The following is a 23,575-nucleotide window of genomic DNA, read 5'->3' as shown; positions in this document are numbered from 1 at the left end:
AGGGAGAAGTTTAATCACTCCAGTGGCATCATCTCTTGCCGTCAATCCGCAGTAACCAACAAAGAGAGATTTAGTGGTGGTGTGTGTAAGAGGGCACTGTGATGGACAGCATTGGTCAGGAAATAGAAATCTGTAACATGGTCCCCCTTTCCAGAGATGGGGCGATAATTCACAGATTACATGGCAGAATTAATCAATAATAGTAAGTTGTATAATGAGACAGCTCTAAAGAGGTGCTATAGGCAGTATATGGAAAAGTACAAGATCACTGATGGAGATTATAAGAAGAGAGTTTTATTGTGAGCTGAAGAGGTTCTAGAAAGACTTCCTGAAAAGAGAGAGGCTTGAGATTGCCTTTGTATATTTGATAGATGGGGAGAGAGGTGAAGGATTCCAGGTATGGGGATCATCACAGAGATGAGGAAACAAGGTAAACTGGGAGTAGAGAACAAACCTGATTGAAAAGAGTTTAAAATACATGACGAGCTGGGTTTCTAAAACTAGGAATTGCATACCTTTGAGGATATGCAGTAGTAGGTTGAGATGTGACAAGACACATCGGGATAACTGTGGGTTTCTAGAATATGAGCAACAGTAGAAGCTTAGTTATTTTATTTGCTGCTATGTCTTTGGGGCTTTGAGTAGTTCCTGGCATACTGTGGGTGCTCAGTGGAGACTTCACTCTTGTCTGTGATTAAGGGTACTCTGACAGAATATAAGGCTTGAAAAATAATTTGATGCCAGCTTGCAGGAAAACTGAATCAAGGACCACACAGTTCATGCTTCATAGTTTTGGGTTTCTTATTTAAAGGTCACAAATCCCCAGGCTTCAAGGGTGTATACGAACCCCTTGAATTGTAAGCAAAAACCTGTGTGAGTTATGCATTATTCCAAGGTCCACAGCCCTTATTGGATATTGAAAGGGGTTGATGCCCCCCAAGGGTTAAGCTTTGCTTAATAAGCAGTGAGTAATAAGGAATGATTTTGAACAAGAGAATGACATAAAATTGGTAATTAAGATGATGAATTGGGTATCTGTGCAGGGTGAGAGTGGAGAGACCGGAGCTAAGCAAACCAGGAGGCTGTGGCAGGCTGGAGGGAGAGGTGGTGTGTGGGACCGGACAGTCTTCAAGGAGATAGAGGGAGGGGTTGGGGAGGGAGGGTAAAGGAAAACCATACGTGGCGGGGGGGGGGGATACTGACCAAATGTTTGTGGAGAAGATAGGGAAATGGGAGGCAGTGAGGTTAGGATCAGTTTCCAAAGAAATCAATCGATCAGTATTTATTTATGCGAGGCTCTTGAGTCTTCACCGCTTTGGTGTAAAGCTTTTGCATAAAGACTATTCTTTTCACGGTGAGAGCTTAGCTTTTCCTTGCAAGCCCTGATTGGAAAGATTGGAGTGCCTCCCTCTCCCCCACCCCAAGTATTAAATATAAGGACATGGGAGAATTGTAAGCTGCAAACTCACGTGAATGCCAAAATTCAAATAGTACCCCCCCCCAAATTATCTGATTTCAAATTTCTGGTTAAATTCATGGAAGTTGAAATACCTTCAAATGTTTTTGATGCTTCTGTTTTTTGCAGGTGTTTAGTCAACAGTTGGATAATTAAGCTGTTTTATTGTCTTAGTGTCAAACGCTCCCACCTTGAGAGATTTCAAATTTTGTAGGTAGCTCAGAAACAGAGTCCCTTATTGTCTCACTGCAAACTAGTTTGGCTTGATCATATTTAGTGTGAGAATATTAGAATCGTGAAAAATAACATATTCCAGCTGACCATACAGTAAAAAACAATGAAATCTTGTACCTTCCTCTCAGATGCTACAAAGATTTGGGGACCATCACACTATGGGAATGTTCACATTTGCCTTTGATCACCTGACTCAGTAGGAAAAATGAACCTTCCAGGCCCTAAGTGAACCTCAGCTAACTGTTTTCAGTTTATCACATCTGGAAAGCAGAGGCCAAGGGGGAACTATGGAAAGAAGGCACTGTGTTCAATGATAAAAGTACTTCGCTGTCCAGGCAGAGTCCAAGTCAATCCATCTGCCACAAGTGATCTCAAAACCAGAATGGCTTTGGCCCCATTATCTGACAGTGAATATGGCTGTGGCAGAGCCACCTTCGGACCTCTGCTGCTGTTGCCTCTGCTGAAGCTCTTTTCAGACAGCCTGGTGCCTTCCTTGCTGGTATCCACACAGCAGGTGTATTAAGGAGCATCTTCCTGCCTACCGGGTGATTGGATGGCTCTCTGGCGGTCTCTGGTGGTGAATATTATATATGCTTCTAGAGGGAACAGCTGAATACTTGACTCCATTAGAGCAAACACAAAAACAAACATTTGAACAAATATGCTAAAATTCTCTGGTGTGAACCTAAGTCTGATAGTAACTTCTAGTTGTTAACTCAGAAGAATCATAGTGTCATTTATGTATGGCATAGAGTAGCATCTAAGAGCGAGTTATCCATATAGTATTTAATTTCCCTCTCCTTCCCTCCCCCCTCCCATCCTCCCTCTTCCACCAACAAAAACTCAATTTCTCCAGTAGTTCTTCTAACAGGCAATTCTCAAGATATGTCTGTGGGTGTGTATAATTTAATGTTAACTTTTTGATAACCAGCTCTCCGTAGATCTGAACATTAAACGTTTTAATCATCACAGTTACAAATGTCCATTTTAGCAATTTGCTATTGTACCAGTTAGTGAATTGAACATACTGAGTTGTTATACCAAAGAGAACTGCTATGTGTACCTCAACACATACATATCTGGGCTGCATGTTACTAAGTACATGAGGGTTCTTTTTAATTCTTGGTATAGTGTGTATAATCAGTGACATAAACATCATCCATTAGTCAGTTCAGCCTTCCCTGAAGTATTCGTATGCTAAACAATCCTATTACCAAAGCATTACTTTGATACTTTATTAAAAGTCCTACAGCTCTAGCATTGCTATACTCAAACATAGCTTTATGCAATTAGGATTGTAATGGAAGGTTTATTACAATGATATACAACTTGTATCATTCTAATAAAAGTTCCTGTACATAGCAATGCTTTAATAACGTTGTTTCTGTAACAGTGATTCCTTAGTAATGGAGCTTCTCTCATGGCAACTTCATTATTAGGAAATGATTTCAGTAATAGAAATGCAAATAAAGATTTTGAGAGGAGGGTTTTATGCATGGCTCTATTACTGACCTGCTATCTTTTCATGCATTACATCTAATCATTATAAAACTACCATGTAGATTATAGTTATGCTTATTACTATCCTGTTACATTTTAGCATTTGTGTCCTTCCAAATTATTGAAATTAACTGCCATTTTAAAATAAAATTCAAGGGTTAAAGTAATTTAAATTTTAATTAAATTTTGTTTCAAAAGCATTAAAAATGTTTCACAAAACCTCTAATTTGTATTGTATCAGAGATTGAGTAGACCAGTTGCATTCAGACTGGAGTGTATGTACCCTTGGGTGTATGTGAAGACTTCCCAAAGGGTGTGTGGGTATGGAGAATTTTAAAGGAATTAATTTCCAGATCTTCCACTTCCATATGCACCCTCTCATAGAATCCATCTGTCTGAAAAGACACTCGTGGCCAAGATTTTCCTTTCCCACTTTCCCTTTTTGCCTTTCTGCCTCTGTACAAAACAAAGGCGTACCTCACACCCATCCAGCCCTTACCGTGACATATTGCTTAGCCAGGCCACTAAAAGGAGCACTTGGACACCCCCTTTATTTTAGCCCCTCTCTTCTGGCCTCAATCTCTATTTTTAAGAGTCGAGATGTACTGGGCTGTGGTTAAGTGACTGGACTGTGGAGCCAAAGAGTCTGTGTGCAGATCCAGGCTCTGTAACCTTGAGGTGTCATTTAAGCTTTCTCAGCCTCAGTTTCTGCATCTATAAAATGGGGTTAATAACAGTAGGGTGATGTGAGGATTAAATGGATTCATGCATGTATGAAAAAAGTATGAACTCTAGTACACACTAAGTGATGCTACTATGATTTCTGAAAATAATTCACTTTTTATTTTTTACCAAATTTTATAACATATTTAGTTTTGATTAACTGAGCACTATTAATAATTATAATGGCAAGTCAGTCAGTTGTCTTAGTTAATTTAACACTTAGAGCAAAATGGTCATGGGAAATTTTGCAAAATGAATTCCTTTCTCTCTACTTTTTATTTACAAGAATATGATCAATGAAAAGCTTTTAGGCATAAAATATACATTAGGATAAAGTTCTTTGACAGTAGAGGTGAATTCATGGAGAAAAATGTAAAATGTCCAATTGTTCATATATTTTTTAAATGAATGATGGTAGGTATCATAATGCTGTGGCATTTATTTTCGATTGAGTACATTTGAGAGTGACACAATAATTATTTAAAATTGTATATGTATAAAAGCATGTATTTAAAGTGGTCAATATTTATAATACACTGGAAATGACACCCTTTGCAAGTATTTAAGGAAAAATATACAAATCAACTCATGTTCCTGTTCCTGGAGGTGTGTGTGTGTGTGTGTGTGTATGTGTATCTTTTTTTAAAAGATTTATTTATTTTAGAGAGGGGTGGAGGGGCAGAGGAAGAGAGAATCTTAAGCAGACTCCACACTGAGCACAGAGCCTGACGCGGGGCTTGATCTCACAACCCTGAGATCACGACCTGAGCTGAAACCAAGAGTTGGATGATTAACCAACTGCACCACCCAGGAGCCCCAGTTGACATATATTTTTAAAGTGTAAGTGTGTATAAGCAAAAATGTTCAAAGACATCGGAATAAAACACTGACTTACAGGAGTAAAGATGTAAGTGAAAGTACTGGCATAAAATCACCTTTTTAATTTATGTTTTCTGAGTACTAGGTATTAAGAATATAGGTATTAAGAATAATATCTTCTTTATCAAGTTGGGAAACTAAGTACAATTCTAGAATTCTGAGGCTTCCCTAGTGGAAAGTTGGATCGACTCTGTGTGAACTTACTTGGCTGAGTATCCCCAGTGCTTCACAGAGAAGGTCAGCACATGGACATCACGCACACTGCCAACTGGATTAGTGCGTCATGCCTGGGAGGGAGCCCTTGCCTTTGAGGGGGAGCTGGATTTGTCCTTTGATCTGTTTGTAGATCGGCCCATCTCAGAGTGGATCTTGTTCTGAGGCCGAAATGGGGAGGCTTTTCTGCTTGAGGAATGCTCTGAGAGTTTTATATCGTGCTGGAAAAGCAGCTGTTATTACTGGAGGAGCACCGGCTAAGACCAAAGGAAGAAAAAAACGGGTAGGCCTCATGAGGAACATGCTAAAAATAGTGTTTTCAACATAAAAAATAAAAAGTGTTGAAGAAAATTCACATTCCCTCAGGTGTGTTTACTGCCAATTATATTTATATCAGTTTGACATTCTTATTTCGTGCCATGCCGCAAGATGAAAGTTTGGATACCATTTTCCGAGTGGGCAAGTTTCATGTCAGCATATCCATAGTTGTTATCATAATGAATATACAATGTTGTGTGCTGGTTTTTACACTTAACATTATTTTCCAGACCCTTGCCAAGTGAAGTCAAGAGCTTTTAAAGGGAGCGATATGATAATACTATAGCCATATTTACACCAACTGCCGCAGAATCTGAGGAGAGCATGAGCTTTAGTTAATGCGATTTGTTAAGGCCTATTTTCATGGCCGCCTGAGACCCAGGTACCAGCTTGTTGGACACTCAGGTCAGACAGTGCAGGCCTCCTCTGAGAGACTGAAGCTTTGGCATAGCTTTCTGAGAAGTTGGTGACCCTGCCCCAGCCAATCTGGAAAAACAGCATCAGGGACATAAGGTGTTTACGAGCATTTGAGAGCATCACCCAACCCTACCCTGAGCCCTAACCCTTCTCCGTATGTTTGTTCTCTTACACCAAGTCATTAATTCCCAAGGGTCGAGTCCTACGGCCAAGTCAAAAGTGGCATAAAGCCTAAGCTAGTTGCCTAGAGTCTTCATGAAGTCTGTGTGATGTTTCTGTGAAATATTTCCAAGGAGGATTTAATTCTAACATTAAGATGGTGCTACTTAAAACACTGAGGGACTAGTCAAGTAGTTTGTATTGGTGGCAATATACATTAATAATTTCAGAGGGAAATGTGATAATACAGATCAACAGCCATATAGATACCCCGTTTTTACTTATTCCTGAAATGTTATTATAAGGAAATAATCCATAATCCATAACACACACACACAATGTATGATAGTATAAAACTGGAAAATGGTCTAAATATCTAACAGTAGAATAATGGTAATGTCTATTATATTAGCCAGATGGAATATTATGTAGCTAAAAAGAAAGTTATAAAGGGTATGCAAAATACAGAAAAGTATATATGAAATAATGTTAAGAGCTAAAAAGAAAAAAAATGAATCACAAAATGATATATTCGCTGTGTTCATAACTATGAAAGGTAAGTAGGCAGATTGATATCAATAACATTGGGAAGAAATCAACCTTTAAGAGAAAGGAAAAACAAAAACTCAAGAATGACCTGGTATGAAGCAATCGTGAGATTTATTGACTTCCCTGGTGTGAAGGGACGTGTGAGAGAATAATAGTGATCTTTTAGCTCAGTCTTGAGTTCATGTGGGAAGCCTGCACGGATTTCCTGGTACCGGTTTTCTTTTTCAGTTTTAGACTCTCTTTTTTGTATCCTAGGCTTTCTTGTCTAGAAAATACTGAACTAGATCCAAGCTATAAAAATCAGTTCTTAAAATTCCAGCAGAAGTTACTATGGAGAAATGAAAAAAATGGATTTGGTTGGGAAGTGGGATTAGAATGTACACTTTTTTTATCCTAACATTGCTTACATTTTTTAATAAAATGTCTTTAAAAATAAATAGCTACCATCCTTACCCATAATACCTGTTTGCACAATACCAGGGTACAATTGTCTGTCTGAAGAAAATCTGTGATTATAGTTTCACATGGAAGAGTGTAATTTCTTAGTACTGTAGCCTATTAGTAGCTTTGTTTTTTTTTACTCGTTTCTAATTATTAGTAGTCTAAAAAATGGGAACATTATCTCATAGCAGCTAAATTTTTATATATCTTTGCCTAATATTTTTCATTATTAAACAAGTAATAACAGATTTCTAATGGGTTTATCACATCCTTAGGAATTTTCTTCCAGGAGTCTCTTATGAGAGATCTTCTAAAGAGTAAAACTAATTTTAACTTAAATCACTGGGAAATCTGCTTCTGGGAATAAAAGCGATCTTTTTATTACCAAAGTTGGGTAAGAAGCAGGAAGGAAATACATAACTGTTAGTTGTAAACTAGGATACTTTTATTAGGCATTTACTTTGATTATATTAATCTGAAGAGAACATTGTGCTATTTTAAAAAAATCATCTTGAAGACTCATCTGTATGTCTTTTCGTTGCTTGAAGCTTGTGTTTGGCACCGTTCTAAAAAGTAATGATACTAACAGACTGCTGTCTTATTTTGTGTTGCTCCTAAAGCATCTTCCCGTACGATAGTTGTCAGACATTAATATCTGATTATCAACGAATTAGGCTGTTTGTGAGTTTGTTCTTGAAAATCCTTGGATTTTATGATTGCTGACTCACCTCTCGATTATACCCCAACACACCGGCTCTAAAATAGTGTCAGTGTTTTAGTGAGTATCTCAGAAATAGACTTAGTAAGCCAAAAATGGTCACCATTATGTAATATAGTGGAAGGGAAAAAAAAAGGAATTAATGCTTGGAAAGAACAAGCTCCCAATTGTTTTCCTTTAAGACAAAAATAGAATAAATGTAAGGCCTGCAAGTTGTTTCATGCTGAAGTGCTGCATTTAGTCTTTAGCAGGCTTGGCAAAGGCAGGGAAAGGCTCCGTTCTATTCTGGAACCTGGACAGGAGTCTCAGCTCCATCGTGTCTGAGTGCTATGACCTTGGATAAGCACCCCTGAGCAATTTTCTACAAGATGGGTGGAGGCTGAATGAGGGCTCTGTCTGGCTCTCCCAACATATAGGGGTTTGACCAAGAGACAAACCGAGAGTGTCCTTACACACGCCACCACCCATCAGGTGTTTTTGAAAAATGGGTGTTTCCACCAGAGCAGAACGTTTTAATAAAAACGTTGATATGGAACATAACAAGGCTTTTAAACAGAGACTTCGAGTCCTTTTTGTCTTCATTTAAATCTGTTTTATTTTTCTTTCTGTGACGCTATATAAAAATCTCATCAATATACAAAATCATTCTGAGCCTCAGATTTTCCCATTTTCTCTGGATGAGAGCTTTGATTAGCTTTTTACAAGTTCTTCATTAGTAATTGGCTTGCTCTTTTGTTTTTGTTTTTGGCTGTTGTCTCTAATAAGTTTCTGTTCTATCAAAGAATTCTTTGAGGATGGTCTGAAATACGCTACTCTGTGTTATGTTACAGAATACTACAATTTAATATTCTTTATAAAATGCAACCAACAAGTGCTATCGGGATTAAATGTTCATTTCTTCTTTTTGATGCTGGTGGCTGGGATGGGTTGTTCAGTCTTGTCCTCATGACTGACCTACTTGTGCTTCCGCTCCTGTTTAATTAATAGACATTTACATAAGCTCTTTTCCCCCCAGCAAGCTTCATAATGGTCTTGTTGGTTATCTCCTTTCACCCTGTGAAGTATCAGCAGTGCTATTTCTATTTTGCATATCAAAATACAGAGAGATTAAATAATGTACAACAAATTGATAACTGAAGAAGTTTGGGAACTCAGAATTCTGACATATTAATGGTGTTGCTTAAAGCAACAACCCATATAGAGTCTATAAATATATTCAAACTCTGCTGTCTAACCCAGGAGTTGGAGTTGGGACTGTCAGCAGCCCAGGGAGGGAGCCCTTTGTAGATATATGCAGGAGTGGGAGAATTAGTTTCTGGACTCCCTCTGGAGCCATGAAAGGAAAGTTTTTGTTAGCAGAGGAGGTGGTGTCTAAAAACTATTGCTGTGATGTTTATAATTTTTAATAAAAATCCTAGGAAGCCTGGTGGCTTCTGTGCATCATATGAATTTGAAGAACTCTTTTTTTTTTTTTTAATCTACCTTTCCAACACCATTAGGGTTTTAGTCCTAATTAACTGGCCACAAAATGTCAACAGGTGCAACTTGAGCAAAGGGTATCTTCACTGAGCTCCCCCTGCCTGTCCAAGAAATAAGGAGAAACTTGCTGACCTTTCAGGGTACTTGGGCAAGACTTTCATTTCTTTCCCACTTGAATCCATTTTTAAATATTCTCTCACTGTCTTTGTATCTATATTCTCATACACTCATTGGGGATAGATGTCTCTGTCCTGGGATATTTCTTTCCTCCCCCCATTTTCCCCTGTCTCTTTTCAAAACTGTAAGAAAAGATTGCTTGTACTTCAAACCTTGCTTCTTTGTCTTGTCTAGGTGTTGATTACTTCCAGAGAATTCTTTGGATCTTACAGGAATCCCTTCAGTTATTTAACAATGTCACCAACACAATGAACAAAAATAGGCATTTTTCTTCTCTAACTTTACCAAACTTCTCAGTCTTACTTAAAGAGGGAAGTCTGTGTGTCCCTCACTTAACTCCCTTCCCACTAAACTTGGACCAATCTCTTTCTGTCTTAGAGCCTCCAGCCACAGGCTTCTCTCTCCCCCGCCCCAAGTACTGCCCACTGTTTAAGGCCTGGACCGGATGAAGTGCCATGTCCTCAGGAAGTCTTTGCTGCCCCTCCTCCCACCAGTCAGAACTGACCTCTCCTTTCTCTGAATTCCCATGTTCCTGGATGTGTACCTTTTGAGGGTTGTGTATTATAGTGATTTCTGTAACCCTTGAATCATGGATGTCCTAATGAGCGTGGGGAGAGATGAGGAGTGGAGAGGAGGTGGCCTATTCTGTTTGACTCCAGGTCCCTCTGAGCTCATAAAAATATACACCCTGTGTCTAGTCCGGTGTTTCCCACTGCATTGTACTCAACACAGTGTTACGGACAACCCTCACGGTATGACAAGTATTAGATTTGCAGGATGAAATAGTAGTTGAGGAGCCATCAGGATCTCACCGTGACTATCACTCCAGGGAACGAAGAGTCTTTCCGTCCATGGGTCCTCAGGCCTGGGCTGCCTCTCATTTATTGGCTAGCTCATCTCTGGCCTCCAGCACTTGGAGGATCCCCTCCATCTCACAGTGGGGAACATCTCATTCTCTGCTTGTGCCACTGAGATCCCAACAGTCTTCTCTGGAGTGGGAAGCCTCCTCATGTCTCTTCTCCAAATGATGAAAAGAAAAAATCTCTCCCACAGAGGGTATCTCTCTGCCAGCTTTTCTGGTTTCTCCTCACAAGTCCCACTACTCCCTGCTGCCTCCCTTCCCCCCAGCATCAGGCCAAATGAAATTTCTGTTCTCCCTAAGGATCTCTTTTTCCATTCTCCTTAGAAATCCTAAGTGGAGAGGAGTGAGTGGCAAAAAACATATTTGACCTTTGGAATTCTCTCCCCTAGAGGTGCAAACCAGGACTTTTGAGTATTGTGGGGGGAGGGGAGCAGCTGGATTGTAAACCTCAGGAGTTGAGATAATGGGATGTTCTTTTATATCTCTGTAGTAACCAAAACTAAACTATAAACTCCATGAGAGCAGATTTTGCTTCTGTCTTGAGTATGCTTTTATCTCCAGTGCCCAGAACAGTGCCTGGCATATAGATTTTGCTCCATAAATAGTGCTTTGAGTAAATGAATGGGTGCGTGGATGGATAGATGGATGAATGTTTACCCACAATAGGTATTCAGTGATATTTATGAATGCATTAGTGAGAAACACATGAACTAATATAGGAGTGGGTTAAGTAGAAAGTCATGAGTTTTTGTATATTTTAGTAGTGTTTCTTAGTTTCTTAGTCTGGGTAACACACCTTAGGGGAATACTGCGGTGTGGCATGGGGTAGGCTGACTCAAAGAATTAAAATATGCGTCTTGGTACGTCAGTTTTTTTCAGTAGTAATATAGGATATTATTTTTTGTGTGGGAGCCAATAGATAGATTTTAGAATGTATTGCATAGTTGGCATAGTTTTTTTTTTTTTTTTAAGATTCATTTATTTATTTGAGAGAGAGAGTGAGCAGGAGGAGGGCGGAGGAAGAGAGAGAATCCTGAAGCAGACTCCCCACTGAGCACAGAGCCCAGAGCCCAGTGCAATGAGGGGCTCAGTTCCAGGACTCTGAGATCATGACCTGAGCCAAAATCAAGAGTTGGCCGCTCAACCAACTGAGCCACCCAGCGCCCCAGTTGACACAAGTTTTTATGTGAAGAGTTATTTCTAACCATGCCTTTAGACCCTCTCCTTTGTTCTTAGATGCACTTTGGAAGACATATTTGGGAAGACAGATATTGAAGTTCTTATCTGGAGACTCATAAATGTACAGAAAGTACTGTCCTTGGTTTTGTGACAAGGAGAGAAAATGTTTCTTTTCCTTTAACATCCCCACAGCGGCATAGGGGACCACTGGTGCATTCCACACAAATATCCCCCTTTATAAAACAGGCTGCATATGCCAATAATTTACTTTGGCACAGTAGCATGTATTTGTCTATGCAGTAATTCCACTAATATTTATTGAGTGCTTACTAGGTGAAAGGCACTGTTATGGATGCTGAGATTAAAATAGTGATCAGAATCCTTCCTCTGCACTCAAGGAATTACAGTATAGTAACAGAAGATTCCTGCAAACACTCAGTTACCTATGCAGAATGGTGTGGAATTAAACCGTGGGCTCAAGCAGGAGGTGCAGTAGGAACACAGACGGAGGGCACCTGATGCCGAATTGGGATAAAAGGAAGCTGAGATCTGTAGGAGAGAAACGGGCATTCGTAGGTGACAAAGGGCGGGAGGGTATTCCAGACAGAGAGAACCTCATGTACAAAGGTTTGAAGGTAAGAAAAATAGTGTGTTTGGGAAACAACAAGTGGTTTAATGGTAAATTGTACATAAATATAAGTAAATATCTAGTTTTCTAATTCAGAATAGGATTTTTAAACATAAAAATGATAAAAGAAATAAAAGAAAAAATATAGATTTAATTATCTAATATTACATTCCACGTGTAAATCATCAGCAAAATTTAAAGACAATGATCAATCTAGAAATTTAAAGTATTTTGAATATTTCAACATCTTTTATGGGAGCTGGTATTATTTACGTACTACTCTGTTACTAACATTTGAACCAGTGCATGACTCGCAGTGATGGTTGAGTGAATGAAAAGAATTAGTGTCCTCAAAAGTTATGAAAGAGCTAATACCCATTAATAAGAAAACCCCTGCAAAACCTCACTAGACAAATAGTCAAGAAAACATGAGCAGACATTTCAACTTGGGAGTCATCCTTGGCTCTTTCTTTTTTTCTCACACAGCATATTGAATCCTTTAGCAAATCTTGTTGGGTCTCCTTTCAAAATAAATCACAAACCTAACCACTCTCCCCCACCGACAGTACTATCAGCTAGAACAGGTCCCATCCTGTCTAAGCTACTACACCACCTCCTAGCTGCTCTTCTGCTTCTCCTTCTCCAATATCAAGACTAATATTTGAAACTGTAAATCAGAATGTTACTTCCTTCAAAATCTCTCCAAAGTCTCCCCATCACACTCAGAATAAAACTCCAAATCTTTTCCATGCCTTGCAAGGAGCTCAGTGATCTTACCTTTTGGTTACCCCTCCAGTCTTCCTTTTGCCACTATTACCCTTCATTCCACCCAGCCACCTTGGTCTTCATACTGTTTTTTGAATACTCCAAACACTCTCCCTCAGGAGGATCTTAAGATCTTTGCCCTTGTTGTTCCCAAGCTGAAAATACTCATTTCCCAAATAATTACATGGCTTGCTCTTTAGTTGGTCAGCTCTCTGCTCGAATGTTACCTCTGCAAAGAAGCCTTCCCTCACCAACTGGTCTAAAATAGCAGACCTCCTATCATTCTCTATATATTGAATTTTTTTCCCTCTTACCCATTTGACCCTTTCTGCTTTACTCTGTATAAAGCATATAAAAAGAGTAGAAGATGTAGACCCAGAAATTCCTAAACATGTGAGCATGGAGTTGGAATCCTTCTTCCCTCCCCACCCCTAGTCATCAGAAAAAAGCATATGTAAACTTCTTTGGAAGGACTTATAATCCTAGGCCTCAAAAAATTACTGTATTTAAGTTCTACTAGGTCACAATTTAAAAAGTATGGTATTTAGAACAAGCCACTAAAAGCAAAAGCTAGCAAAAACAACAAACTGTAGTATCAGATGCTCAAATCCCTATGTTAAAATTTTTTTGGTGCAAAAATATAAAATAAATATGTTGAATATAATTATCAAAATGGAAGAAAATACTGACAGTATAATACAGGAAGAAGAGACTATCAAGAATGATCAGGTAGGGGCGCCTGGGTGGCACAGCGGTTAAGCGCCTGCCTTCGGCTCAGGGCGTGATCCCGGCGTTATGGGATCGAGCCCCACATCAGGCTCCTCTGCTATGAGCCTGCTTCTTCCTCTCCCACTCCCCCTGCTTGTGTTCCCTCTCTCGCTGGCTGTCTCTGTCAAATAAATAAATAAAATCTTAAAAAAAAAAAAAAGAATGATCAGGTAAATTTAATAAACAATCAAATAGAACTTTTGAAAGGAAAGCATCTAATAAAAGTCCTAAACTAAAAAGCAGATAAATATAAAGGAAGCACTGATGTGTTAGAAGAAGACTTTGAAGAAATTACAAACATTGTAGCAAAAATTGAGAGAAAGATGATAAATATAACAGGTTAGGAGACACTAGGGAGGGAAGAGGACAAACACATGTCTAATAGGACTTCCAGAAGGAGGAGCTAGAGGGAATGAGACAGAATGAATATTCGAAACGCTGATGCTGGGCATTTTCCGGGATTGCTGAGAGGACTCTGATACTCCGATTCAGGAAGCTCAGTGAATCCAAGCAGGATAAATGGAAAGGAATCCACACATGGACACATTGTAGTAAAACATCAAAGGGAAAGAGAACACCTTAAAAGAAGTGACAATGTGACCGATAGTTCACTTCCAAACAGACGGAAATGGAAGCCAGGAGAAAATGGGACAATATATTCAAAGAATTGAGAGAATATCATTGTAACCTAAAATTTTATACCTACAAAAACTTATTTTTCAAAAATGAGGGCAAGATAAAGCATTAACAATAGGGCACATTTACCACCTGCAGATCTGCACTCAGGGGTGTTCTGAGGGACATATTTCAATGATAAAGAAGATGGTCCCAGAATGAATACCTGAGATATAGGGGGGAAATGGTAAGCAAAAAGAATAGTCAAAGGTGAGTAAATCTCAAACACTGAGTTCAAAACATCAATAATATCTAATTTATGGGATTAAAAAACAAAAGATACAACTCAAATACTGGACAATGGCAGTACAGAAATCAGGAAGGAGTGATCAGAGTTAAACATCCCAGGGTACTTGAATTATTTGGGAAAAAGACAACTATACGGAGGAAGTATATTTTATTAAGTAAAACATTTACTTAAAGATTGTGGGATAATTTCAGATTCATAAAAAGAAAAAAAATGAGAAAAAATTTCAGCCTACACTCAATTAATCCAAAGGAAAGCAACAGAGGAGGAGAAATGAAAAGCAAAAGAAATATTAAAAACAGAATAAGTAAGAAGTCTAAAATAAGGGGTGGCTGGGTGGCTGGCTCAGTTGGTTAAGCATCTGACTCTTGATGTCGGCTGAGGTCATGAGATCCAGCTGTGCTTCGGGCTCTGCCCTGAGCGTGGAGCCTGCTTCAGATTCTGTCTCCCCATCTCTCTCTGCCCCTCCACCCCTGTGCACTCTGCCCCTCCCCCCGTTCCTGTACATGCATGCATGTGCTCTCTCTCTCTCTTAAAAAAAAAAGTCTAAAATAATTTGATGGAAGAAATAAAATTAAATTATACCAGTGATCACAAAGCCCTATAAAGTGAACTAAACACTCCATTTAAGAGACAGATTATAAAGGTGGATTTCTTAAAAACCTGTCAATGTTATTTTTGTAGGAAACATATCAAACATGAAGATACACATTGAAAGGCAAATAATTTTTTAAATGCATAAGAAATAGAAAGTTGGTGTTGCTATATTTTTTATCAAAAGTCCTTTTTGGGGGGCAGAAAGCATAATTAGAGATAGGTATGATCACTTTGTATTAAAGCTTCATTCCCTAGGAAAATATATGCATTTTAAATAAAGCAGCTTCAGGATATATAAAGCAAGAATCTACAAAACTACAAGCAGAAATGGACAAATCAGCTATTATAGGGAGATTTGAACTTCTCTTAGAAATTCTTGTAGATCAAGCGGACAAGAGTCTAGAAAACGTGGACAACACAATTACCAGCTTGATCTAGTGACACATGGGGAGCGCTGTAGCCAACAACTCAAGATTCCGTATTCTTGATACATATTGTTAGTCACCCATGGAACACTTAAAAATTAAGAACAGCAAAATAAATCCAAACAGAATACATGTAGGGCAAAAATAGAAATAAGTACAGAAATCTGTAAAACAGAAGACAAAGAAACTTCGTGAACACCAACAAAAAACCTATGGCAGGGAGTGGTGTGTGGTAGGCACTCGATAAACATCTATCTGCTCAATGAAGAGAAAGCAATTAGAAAACTGTGTGTACATGAAACGGTTTGAAATTCACCAGTGTTTCAGTCTGAGTTGGGCAGTTTTAGGTTTTCCTCCTTTGTTCTTGTCTGTATTTTCTGAGCTGTCTGTATGTATTGCCCGTATACTTTTATGAAAACACATTATTTTAGAATAAAAACAAACAGATTTTTGAAGAGGTGGACTAGAGAGGATTAAGCGTCCTTGCCGCCACTTCTGGTCAGCGGGCTGGGGAGGTGCAGTGTGAGACTGGACTTTGGAGGTGCTTCCCCCCTCACTGCACGGGTGACTTCAAACGTAATCCCTTTGAACCTGTTCTCCAAAGTGGCAAAAAGAAAGCCGCCCTCAAAGAATGATTCGGATAGGCGACCCCGTGCAAAGCACTCAGTACAGTGTCTCACTGTGGCAGTTCAATAGCCGTGTTCCCTTCCCTGCTTGAGGAGGCAGGCTTGGGGAAATATCCCTCTCCATTTCTAGGGGATGTACCCTGAGTGGAAGGCAAATTTGATCAGCCTGGAATATGAAACTGGATGAAAGCTTAGTATGTGAAATTCTATTTGTGCCCTCCTGGAGAGCCAGGAAAATTAAGAAACGAACCAAGAAATTCATCCCTTTTATTAGATGTAAGAATGAAGGTGCAGTATTATCATTTCCTTGTGATAGTCATATCTAATAGTTCTGAAACCAATTCACAGTATTCATGTCAGACTTATTTTATGAGACATTTAACCATTGCTAAATTAAATTTCATAGGAGAATGTGCCTATATAACTCCTCTGGAGTTACAGAGATAGAAATCTGACCCATCATTTCTATTTTCACGGAAAACCATTTAGCAGAACTTTGTTCCAGTAGAAGTGTTTATTGAGTTGTAAGCCTAACACAGTTCATTGGCTGCATGTACTTCCACACTGACATTTTTCTCAGTGCGGATTTGCATCAGTTCATTAGTACTGACGGCAGATGGTAGCACTTTCACACAAATTTACCTTCTGAATTGATCTAAGAAATGTCACTAAAAAGATCCTGACAGTTTTGATGTTCTTCCATTTCTGAAAATGGTATGTTAAACAAATAAGGTGTAGGATTTTAGATTTTTTTTTGATCTCTAGCGCATAATTCCTAAACTAAAAATGAAAGACGGCTTTCATCTCTCATTCCGGCTGTCTGAAGGAGAAAGTAGAAGATACAGATAATCTTTCCAGATAGCATGAGCCTTAAAAAATCTCCATTGTAGAAAAATGGCTTTTGGAGAATATTATCCAGATTGACTGTCTACACTGATCAGATGGCTCAAATTATTTGTAAATTCTCTACCTTGCTTTGAATACAAATCGCTTGGCTTGCAGAAGTAGCGGGTTAAATGGGACCAAAAACATAGTATTGGCTCAGGTTCATAAGGCTAACTTTGAATTCTGGCACTTCTGCAGCATTAAGATATCCCTAGGATTAACCACATTTTAAAACTACAGATCCTTTTGCCTTTAGTTGGGGTTAAGTCATTGCAAAATTAGCAGGCAAGAAGACTTACTATTTGCTAAGCGAATGAATGAGGAAGTATATGAATTGTAATCACATCGGGGAAACTTTTTATTTTTCTACCTTCTATAATCATTATATTCATAATAACTCAAGGCCTGTATTCAGTAGTCTTATATATTTAGAAACAGGGATTTTGGGGTATTTTAAAAATTAACTTTCCATCTGTATTTGAAAAGTAATTAATGGTTTGGTTAATTTGCCACAACTAAGAGAAGCTGTTACATTTGAGAAAGCATTGGGCGTTGGCCATATACAGTGTAACCATGGAAGTGATCGTGGATGCTTTTGACACATTGCTAGAAGAGTGGTCATGATTAACAACATACTTAAGGGATTTATTTAACAACAAGAAGGAGCTTTTGGGTTCCAAGTGTTCTCACAATCAAGGGACCCTTTTTATTTTATTCATGGCACTTATTATTATTTGGATTGTCTTGTTTCTTTATTTGTTCTGTGTATTTATTGGCTGTCTCTTGCACTGGCATGTAAGTTCCAAGGGATCAGGGACTTTGTTTATCTCTGAGATACAGTGATCCCTGTTACTATATCCAGAACTGTTCCTGGCAGACATGTACGAGATGATCAATAGATATGTTTTGAATTAATAAATACCAGTTTAAGGAAGGTAAGGGGAGCCAGAATCAAGCTGGACAGGAGGACCTGCCATAGGCATAACACATTTGGGCTAGGACCTCACGGTCTGCTTAGGATGGGAGGGAGGGGGTAGCAAAAGAGCAGGAAAGAGGGAGCCCAGGCTCTGCTGTAAGAGTCAGGCCGCTGGGCAGACTATGGAGTTGGCACTTGGAAGACATACACCGACCTATACCCAGTGGATACCTCAACCCCCAGCACGTATATGCACCCCCAAATCTCCACACCCAGTGTCTCCAATACACAGTAGAGGTGCCTCCAATTTCCCGTGAGTTGGTTTGTGCACATGCACACAGACGTGAGTGTTTTGGGGTCTGAGGGTAGAGTTAGCAGCAACAACCACACGTAATTCTTTCCAGGGATGCTCTGAGTTCAGCTCCTCCTTGGACTGAAGGGGAGAAGCAGCCAAGAGAAGAAGCTAGGCCCCTCTTCCAAATCCAGCCAACAAGCTTGTTTTATTTGGCCCAGTCTATGTGTTTTTTTTTTTTAAGTGCCAAAATTTAAATTTAGGAGGTTTTACATAAAAATCTGGATCCCTAGGCTATTTTGACAAATGGGAAGACCTGGCACATGGAACCTGCATCCCCACATGGCACAATTGGCTGGAGCAGGGTAGCAAGCATAACCTTGGCTGGGAGCACCCTCCAGTCCCCCACGTCCCTGTCACCTACTGGTGTATTTAAGTGACCTCGCTCGTTCAGGTCACCTGCGCGATCTCTGTAGGTATTTGTCTTACACTGCTTGGGCAGCTCTAACAAAATACCACGGGCTGGGTAGTTTATTGACAACACAGTTCTCACAATTCTGCGGTCTGAGCTCGGGGTGCCATGCTGTTCTCATGAGGACCCTCTTCCAGGTCTCACACTTGTAGTTGTGTCCTCATGTGGCAGAAAGGGGTGAGCTAGCTTTTGGGGGTTTGTTTTATAAGGTCCTTAATCCCATTCCTGAGGGCTCCAACCTCCTGACCTAACCACCTCCCAAAGGCCCCACCTCCTGTAAGGCCATCACCTTGGGCATTAGGATTTCAACATATGAATTTGGGGAGACGCAAACATTTAGACCATGGCAGTGTTTTCAGGTGCAGTCTTTGGCATAATGGCGATTCCACAATGTAAACGATCAATAAATTTATTGTCAATAATTGCTTTTGCATCGGTACAATTTGTGCGAGGTCACTCACTACGTGGAAACCTCCTAGGGCTCCCCATTGTTTGCCAAATGATGTGCATATCCCGACCCTGGCAGCTGTCTGACCTGTACTTCTATGCAGTCATTCTCTTATAAAGGCAGTGGAGTTCCATCGAATGGGCTTTTGACTTCCAGAAACAGCCCTGTAAGCTTGGGAAAGACAGAAAGATAAAAACAGATAAACAGAGGGACACAGGAAGAGAGACAGACGGACAGAAATACAACAATTTAAATAATGCAGGCCATTCTCCTGCCTTGTCCCCCTGCCATTCTACCCATCGAACATGTGCCTGTTGGCACCGCAGTCAGGCTTGAAACAATCCACATGTTGGCAAAGTTTCTGTAAAAAAATGTGCAAAAGATTTTGGTGCCCTTGCAAAGAGGTGAATGAAATATGTTCTTCAAATGGTCAGGTTTCTGGGCTTCGCACACATCCTTGAGGAAAAACTGGAGAATAATTTATAAGCCAGAGAAAAATGCTAGTTGACAAAGAGTTCGGAGGACCTGATAAAATTGATCTACAGTTCGTATTGTGTAAACAAAACCGTGTGCCCTCCTCTCCTTGATTGTACTGCTTTATCGATTCATAACTCCTCCTCTCCAGCTTTTTCTCATGTTTGGATTATGAATTATATTTCAAAACGGAAACTGATCTGTATCTTAATTTGGTAACTTGGAATTTAAAACAAACTTTTATTTTAACAAACCAGATTGTGTGTTTTAACTTTTTCAAAGTAATTCACACTGGCAATCCCGGACCAACTCCGATTTTTACAGGAGCATCCAATACTTGGGCAGCCCTTTTTTGTACTTCATCCCTGCAAGACGAATGAATTCATGACTCCTCTGTTAAAGAATTCTCGAAAAATCAATAGGTAAGAAACACCATCAAGATACATTGGCTTTTACTCTTATTTTAAAAGTGTAAATCTTTTTATGTGACTCTAAAAGCTAAGCTAAAAAAGAAATATTTTTTGTAATAATAGTAATGGCTAACAGTTATTGATTTTTACTGTGTGCTGGGCACTGTTCTAAGTATTTTAGATATATTAATACATGGGATTTTTGTAACACCCCATGAGCTAAGTTCCATTATTTTACCCAGTTTACAGAGGAGAAAGCTAAAGCACAGAGGAGTTAAATGACTTGGCCAAGTTCACACAACTTGTTAAGTGGTGGAACTGGGATTTGAACCCAGGCATTTTTGCCTCAGAACCATGTTCTTAACCACTACACTCTGCTACCTTAGCAAATGCTGTAAATTTTAAGTGTCAAATTGGAATCATCAAGAGGAGTCAGGAGCCTCAATGCCTTGACTCCCCCTTTACCTACCTCAGTCTCTTTGGATCTCAAGTCCTTGTCAGACAATGGGGTTGACAGTTGGAAATGCTGGGATTCCATGTGGTGGGCACACACCTATGAAGACAGCTTGTCTCTTCTGTTGGTAATGATTTTCTACCACTCATCCAACATTAGAATTGCCTGTATTTTCACTTGTTTCCTAGGAGTGTCAACTATATCACGTCATGGCTGAGCATTGTAGGGCCAGTTGTTGGGCTAAATCTACCGCTGAGTTATGCAAGAACAACCTCTCAGGATGAATGAAATGTCAATTGACAAGGTAAAAAGGAAAGCCTGCACTGAATGTTCTGGTATTATAAAGATCCTGTTGTCTCTGTTGCACTTGGGGTCCCTACTGGCCCCATCAAATATTAAGTCCTCTTTCATCTTTAATAGGCTGAATATGAACTGTTTGTTTAGGTTTCCAACCAACCAGTGCCCAAGCATTTAGGAAGCATTGGACTTTGCTATAACAACACTCCCCCAACTACAGGAGTGGATGACTTTATTTCAGAATTGTTATTCTTGAAATAAGTCTTAACTGTTCAGTTAACCTTCTTTTATCCTCTTAGCTTTTGTTTTGTTCTTGTTCTTCACTTTCTTCTATTGAGCCAAAGAACCTAGAAATTGTGGCATGAAGAACACCAAAAGTGTACCTGGCCAGCCCTGGTTTTAATAGGACAAATACTGTGCAATAGTTCAACTCACCAAGATTTTGACATGGATTTATTTTTCCATTGGAAGCAAATGTCTGATATGCTCTATCCCTAATCTGGAAGAATTGTTGGTTTGGAGTTGCTTGCTTTGTTTTTCATTTTATCTTGCCAGGGGCAAGACAAAAAAGTGTAATTGTCTCTTAGAGAATCTGGATTAGTGTCTGTCGATGAGGGATGTCCTTTAGGGTCACCTGAGGATCTTTTATGATGACAAATGCTGGGGTCTACCTCCTGGAACAGCCTCTCTGGGGTGCTTTTGGAGAACCTCTGGTCTGGATGTACCTTTAGTGTGGTATTTATTTGTATTATTTTGGGTCTCCCAACAGGCCTTTTCCAATTCTGTGTATAGCTCCAACAAGCTGGACTTACTTCTTAACATTTGTCTGGGCATTGCCCTGAGCCTCCTGGTGGTTGCGAATATCCAGGAGATGTGTGTTCACGAGGCATCCCGCTTGGAGGAAGCAGTCAGGGAGAGGGGATTATCTGCTGGCCGATGGCAGAAGACTGTGCCCGCACTTTTGGTCTGTAGGTTCGGGGCTGAGCTCTCACACGGGGAGCAGAAGTAGAGAACGGGTTAATTCAAACTGCTAGAAAAGCTGAAAGTAAATTTTAAAATGCTGAGCTGCACATATTCATGCTGGGATGAGAGCCTGCTTACATGCTTGCTGGGCATTTTGGTATTTACCACTTAACATCTTTTCAACTTCTGCAGGGATTTTTCCCCCCACTCTCCCTAATGTAAACACAGATTTCTCAGCAAGTCATTTCTCAGACCATGTCATTTCTAGGGTAAAAAAACCCTAAATAAATTATAATAATGTGTCATCTGGATGATGTACTTGTCTGGAAATAATAGTTATCCTCTGCTAACAGATTCTGAGGTGATAGTAGTCAATCACTGTAGGGACAGCGTGTAGGTTTTTTGTTGGTGTTGGTGTTATTGTTTTTAAGTTAGTTTTTTTTTTTTTTTCTCTGATTGATGAAGACCTTAAAATCCATCAGTAGCAAGAAAAAGTTCCAAAAAGCTGTTACAGGTTCTAGAGACCTCCCTCCTCAGTTAGATCTCTCTCCTCAGGCTGCTCTATTTCTTTTCAGAATATTTTTCACTTAAAAAAATTAATTTTTGGTTGATAAAAATTTCCATTTTCAAGAATGCAGCTATATAACAGACTGTTATCCCAACAGTTAGAAAACATTAGAAAATATTTTGTTTTCTCAAAGTAACAGTTCTTACTCTGCAATATGAGGATTTTCCCTCTGGGTTTCTTCTCCAGTTAATATAATGCAAAACCCCTTCCATCAGAAATAAGGCTGGTTAAAGCTGCTTCCAACCAGTATCCTAAACTCTGCTTTTGTGTAACCTTGGAAATCTTAACTTCACCTCTTTGGTCCTCAGCTGTGTGATTTGTGAGAGCAAATGCAATTCTCAGGTCTGTGAAATAGAAGTGTAGAGATCTGGACTGTGAGTTTGGTTAGCTGCTGGCTGTGTGACTTGGGCTGATTTTCCTAATCTTCTTCAGTCTTTTACCATTTCTATGTTTAAAGAGTCCCTTACTATCCATCCCACTCACCTAACAAGAGCAGGGGAGAGATCAGTATGGTGAGTCAACCTGAATGTGCTTCATACCTAGTGCAATGTCACATGGAGAAAGAGGAATGAGGGATAATTGGCCCCTCTGCCCATGCCCAGCGCCAGCACATCTTCTGCCTCCCACCTCATTTCAGGCCTGATTCCTCCCAACACACATAGGCCCCACGTCCTTATCTGACTGTTGTTCATGCTGGTTCCCATCTGGAAATGCTTCCTTCTCCATCTTTCTCCTCAATTCCCAAGCTACTCTATATAATTCACTCTCACAAAGCCATTTCTGACCGCCACAGCCACCACTGGTCAACCTGTCTCTTCATTACTTACTATAATTAGTCGTATTAGCATTTAATTGTCTCCCTTTCATTCTGATTTCTTCCCCTCCTTAATGATGGATAGTAAGTAACTTACTGACCCACTTTATTTATTTATTTATTTTTTGTATGTTTTAAGGTGGCATGCACAGAAAAGTTGCTATCTGCCCCTCGTAAGTGATCCAGGGAAGGCTCCCAGTCCAGGGATTCGAGTGGGTGGGCGAGAGGCTGTGTTGACCATTTGGTATTAGCTTACAGACTGGGAGTTAAAAAAACAAAACTAACCATCCTCCTAACACAGATGTATTAGAATAAAGAGAAAAAAAGGAAGTTAAAACTGGGTTTTTGCATCCATTTTTTCTGAGATAGGTATAGTTCTTCTTCATACTCTCAAGATATGAGAAAATGGAGGTCTGCATTGTCACAGGCAGCTCCTACATAATTCAGAGAGCTGATATTCCAGTGAGTTGGGGGTTTTTTTACGATTAAAATGTGAGAGTAAGAATATGCAAATATTCACTCCTGCAGATACCTATTGAGTTCCTCT

The 23,575-nt window shown here is 39.6% G+C and overlaps 1 protein-coding gene across 7 annotated transcripts in view; it reads left to right on the top strand.

The window, feature by feature from the left end:
* Nucleotides 1-23,575, top strand: part of ATG10 (autophagy related 10) — a 247,759-nt gene that overhangs the window by 208,148 nt on the left and 16,036 nt on the right. For 6 of the 7 annotated variants that reach the window (XM_087862016.1, XM_087862022.1, XM_087862019.1 and 3 more), the window contains exons 6-7: nt 19,847-19,944; nt 20,575-20,690. In XM_087862016.1, the coding sequence (XP_087718142.1) occupies nt 19,847-19,944; nt 20,575-20,674 (198 nt within the window). In that variant the 3' untranslated portion in view covers nt 20,675-20,690. Of the gene's footprint in view, nt 1-19,846; nt 19,945-20,574; nt 20,691-21,452; nt 22,097-23,575 lie in introns of those variants that run through there. The other variant, XM_087862021.1, reaches the window with a different exon arrangement.

This window comes from Ursus americanus, chromosome 5, assembly GCF_024610735.1.
Source record: "Ursus americanus isolate L20-20 chromosome 5, mUrsAme1.1.p, whole genome shotgun sequence".
Lineage (NCBI taxonomy): Eukaryota > Metazoa > Chordata > Mammalia > Carnivora > Ursidae > Ursus > Ursus americanus.
The sequence above is the reverse complement of the archived record's forward strand: the minus strand, read 5'-3'. Positions and strand labels throughout refer to the sequence as shown.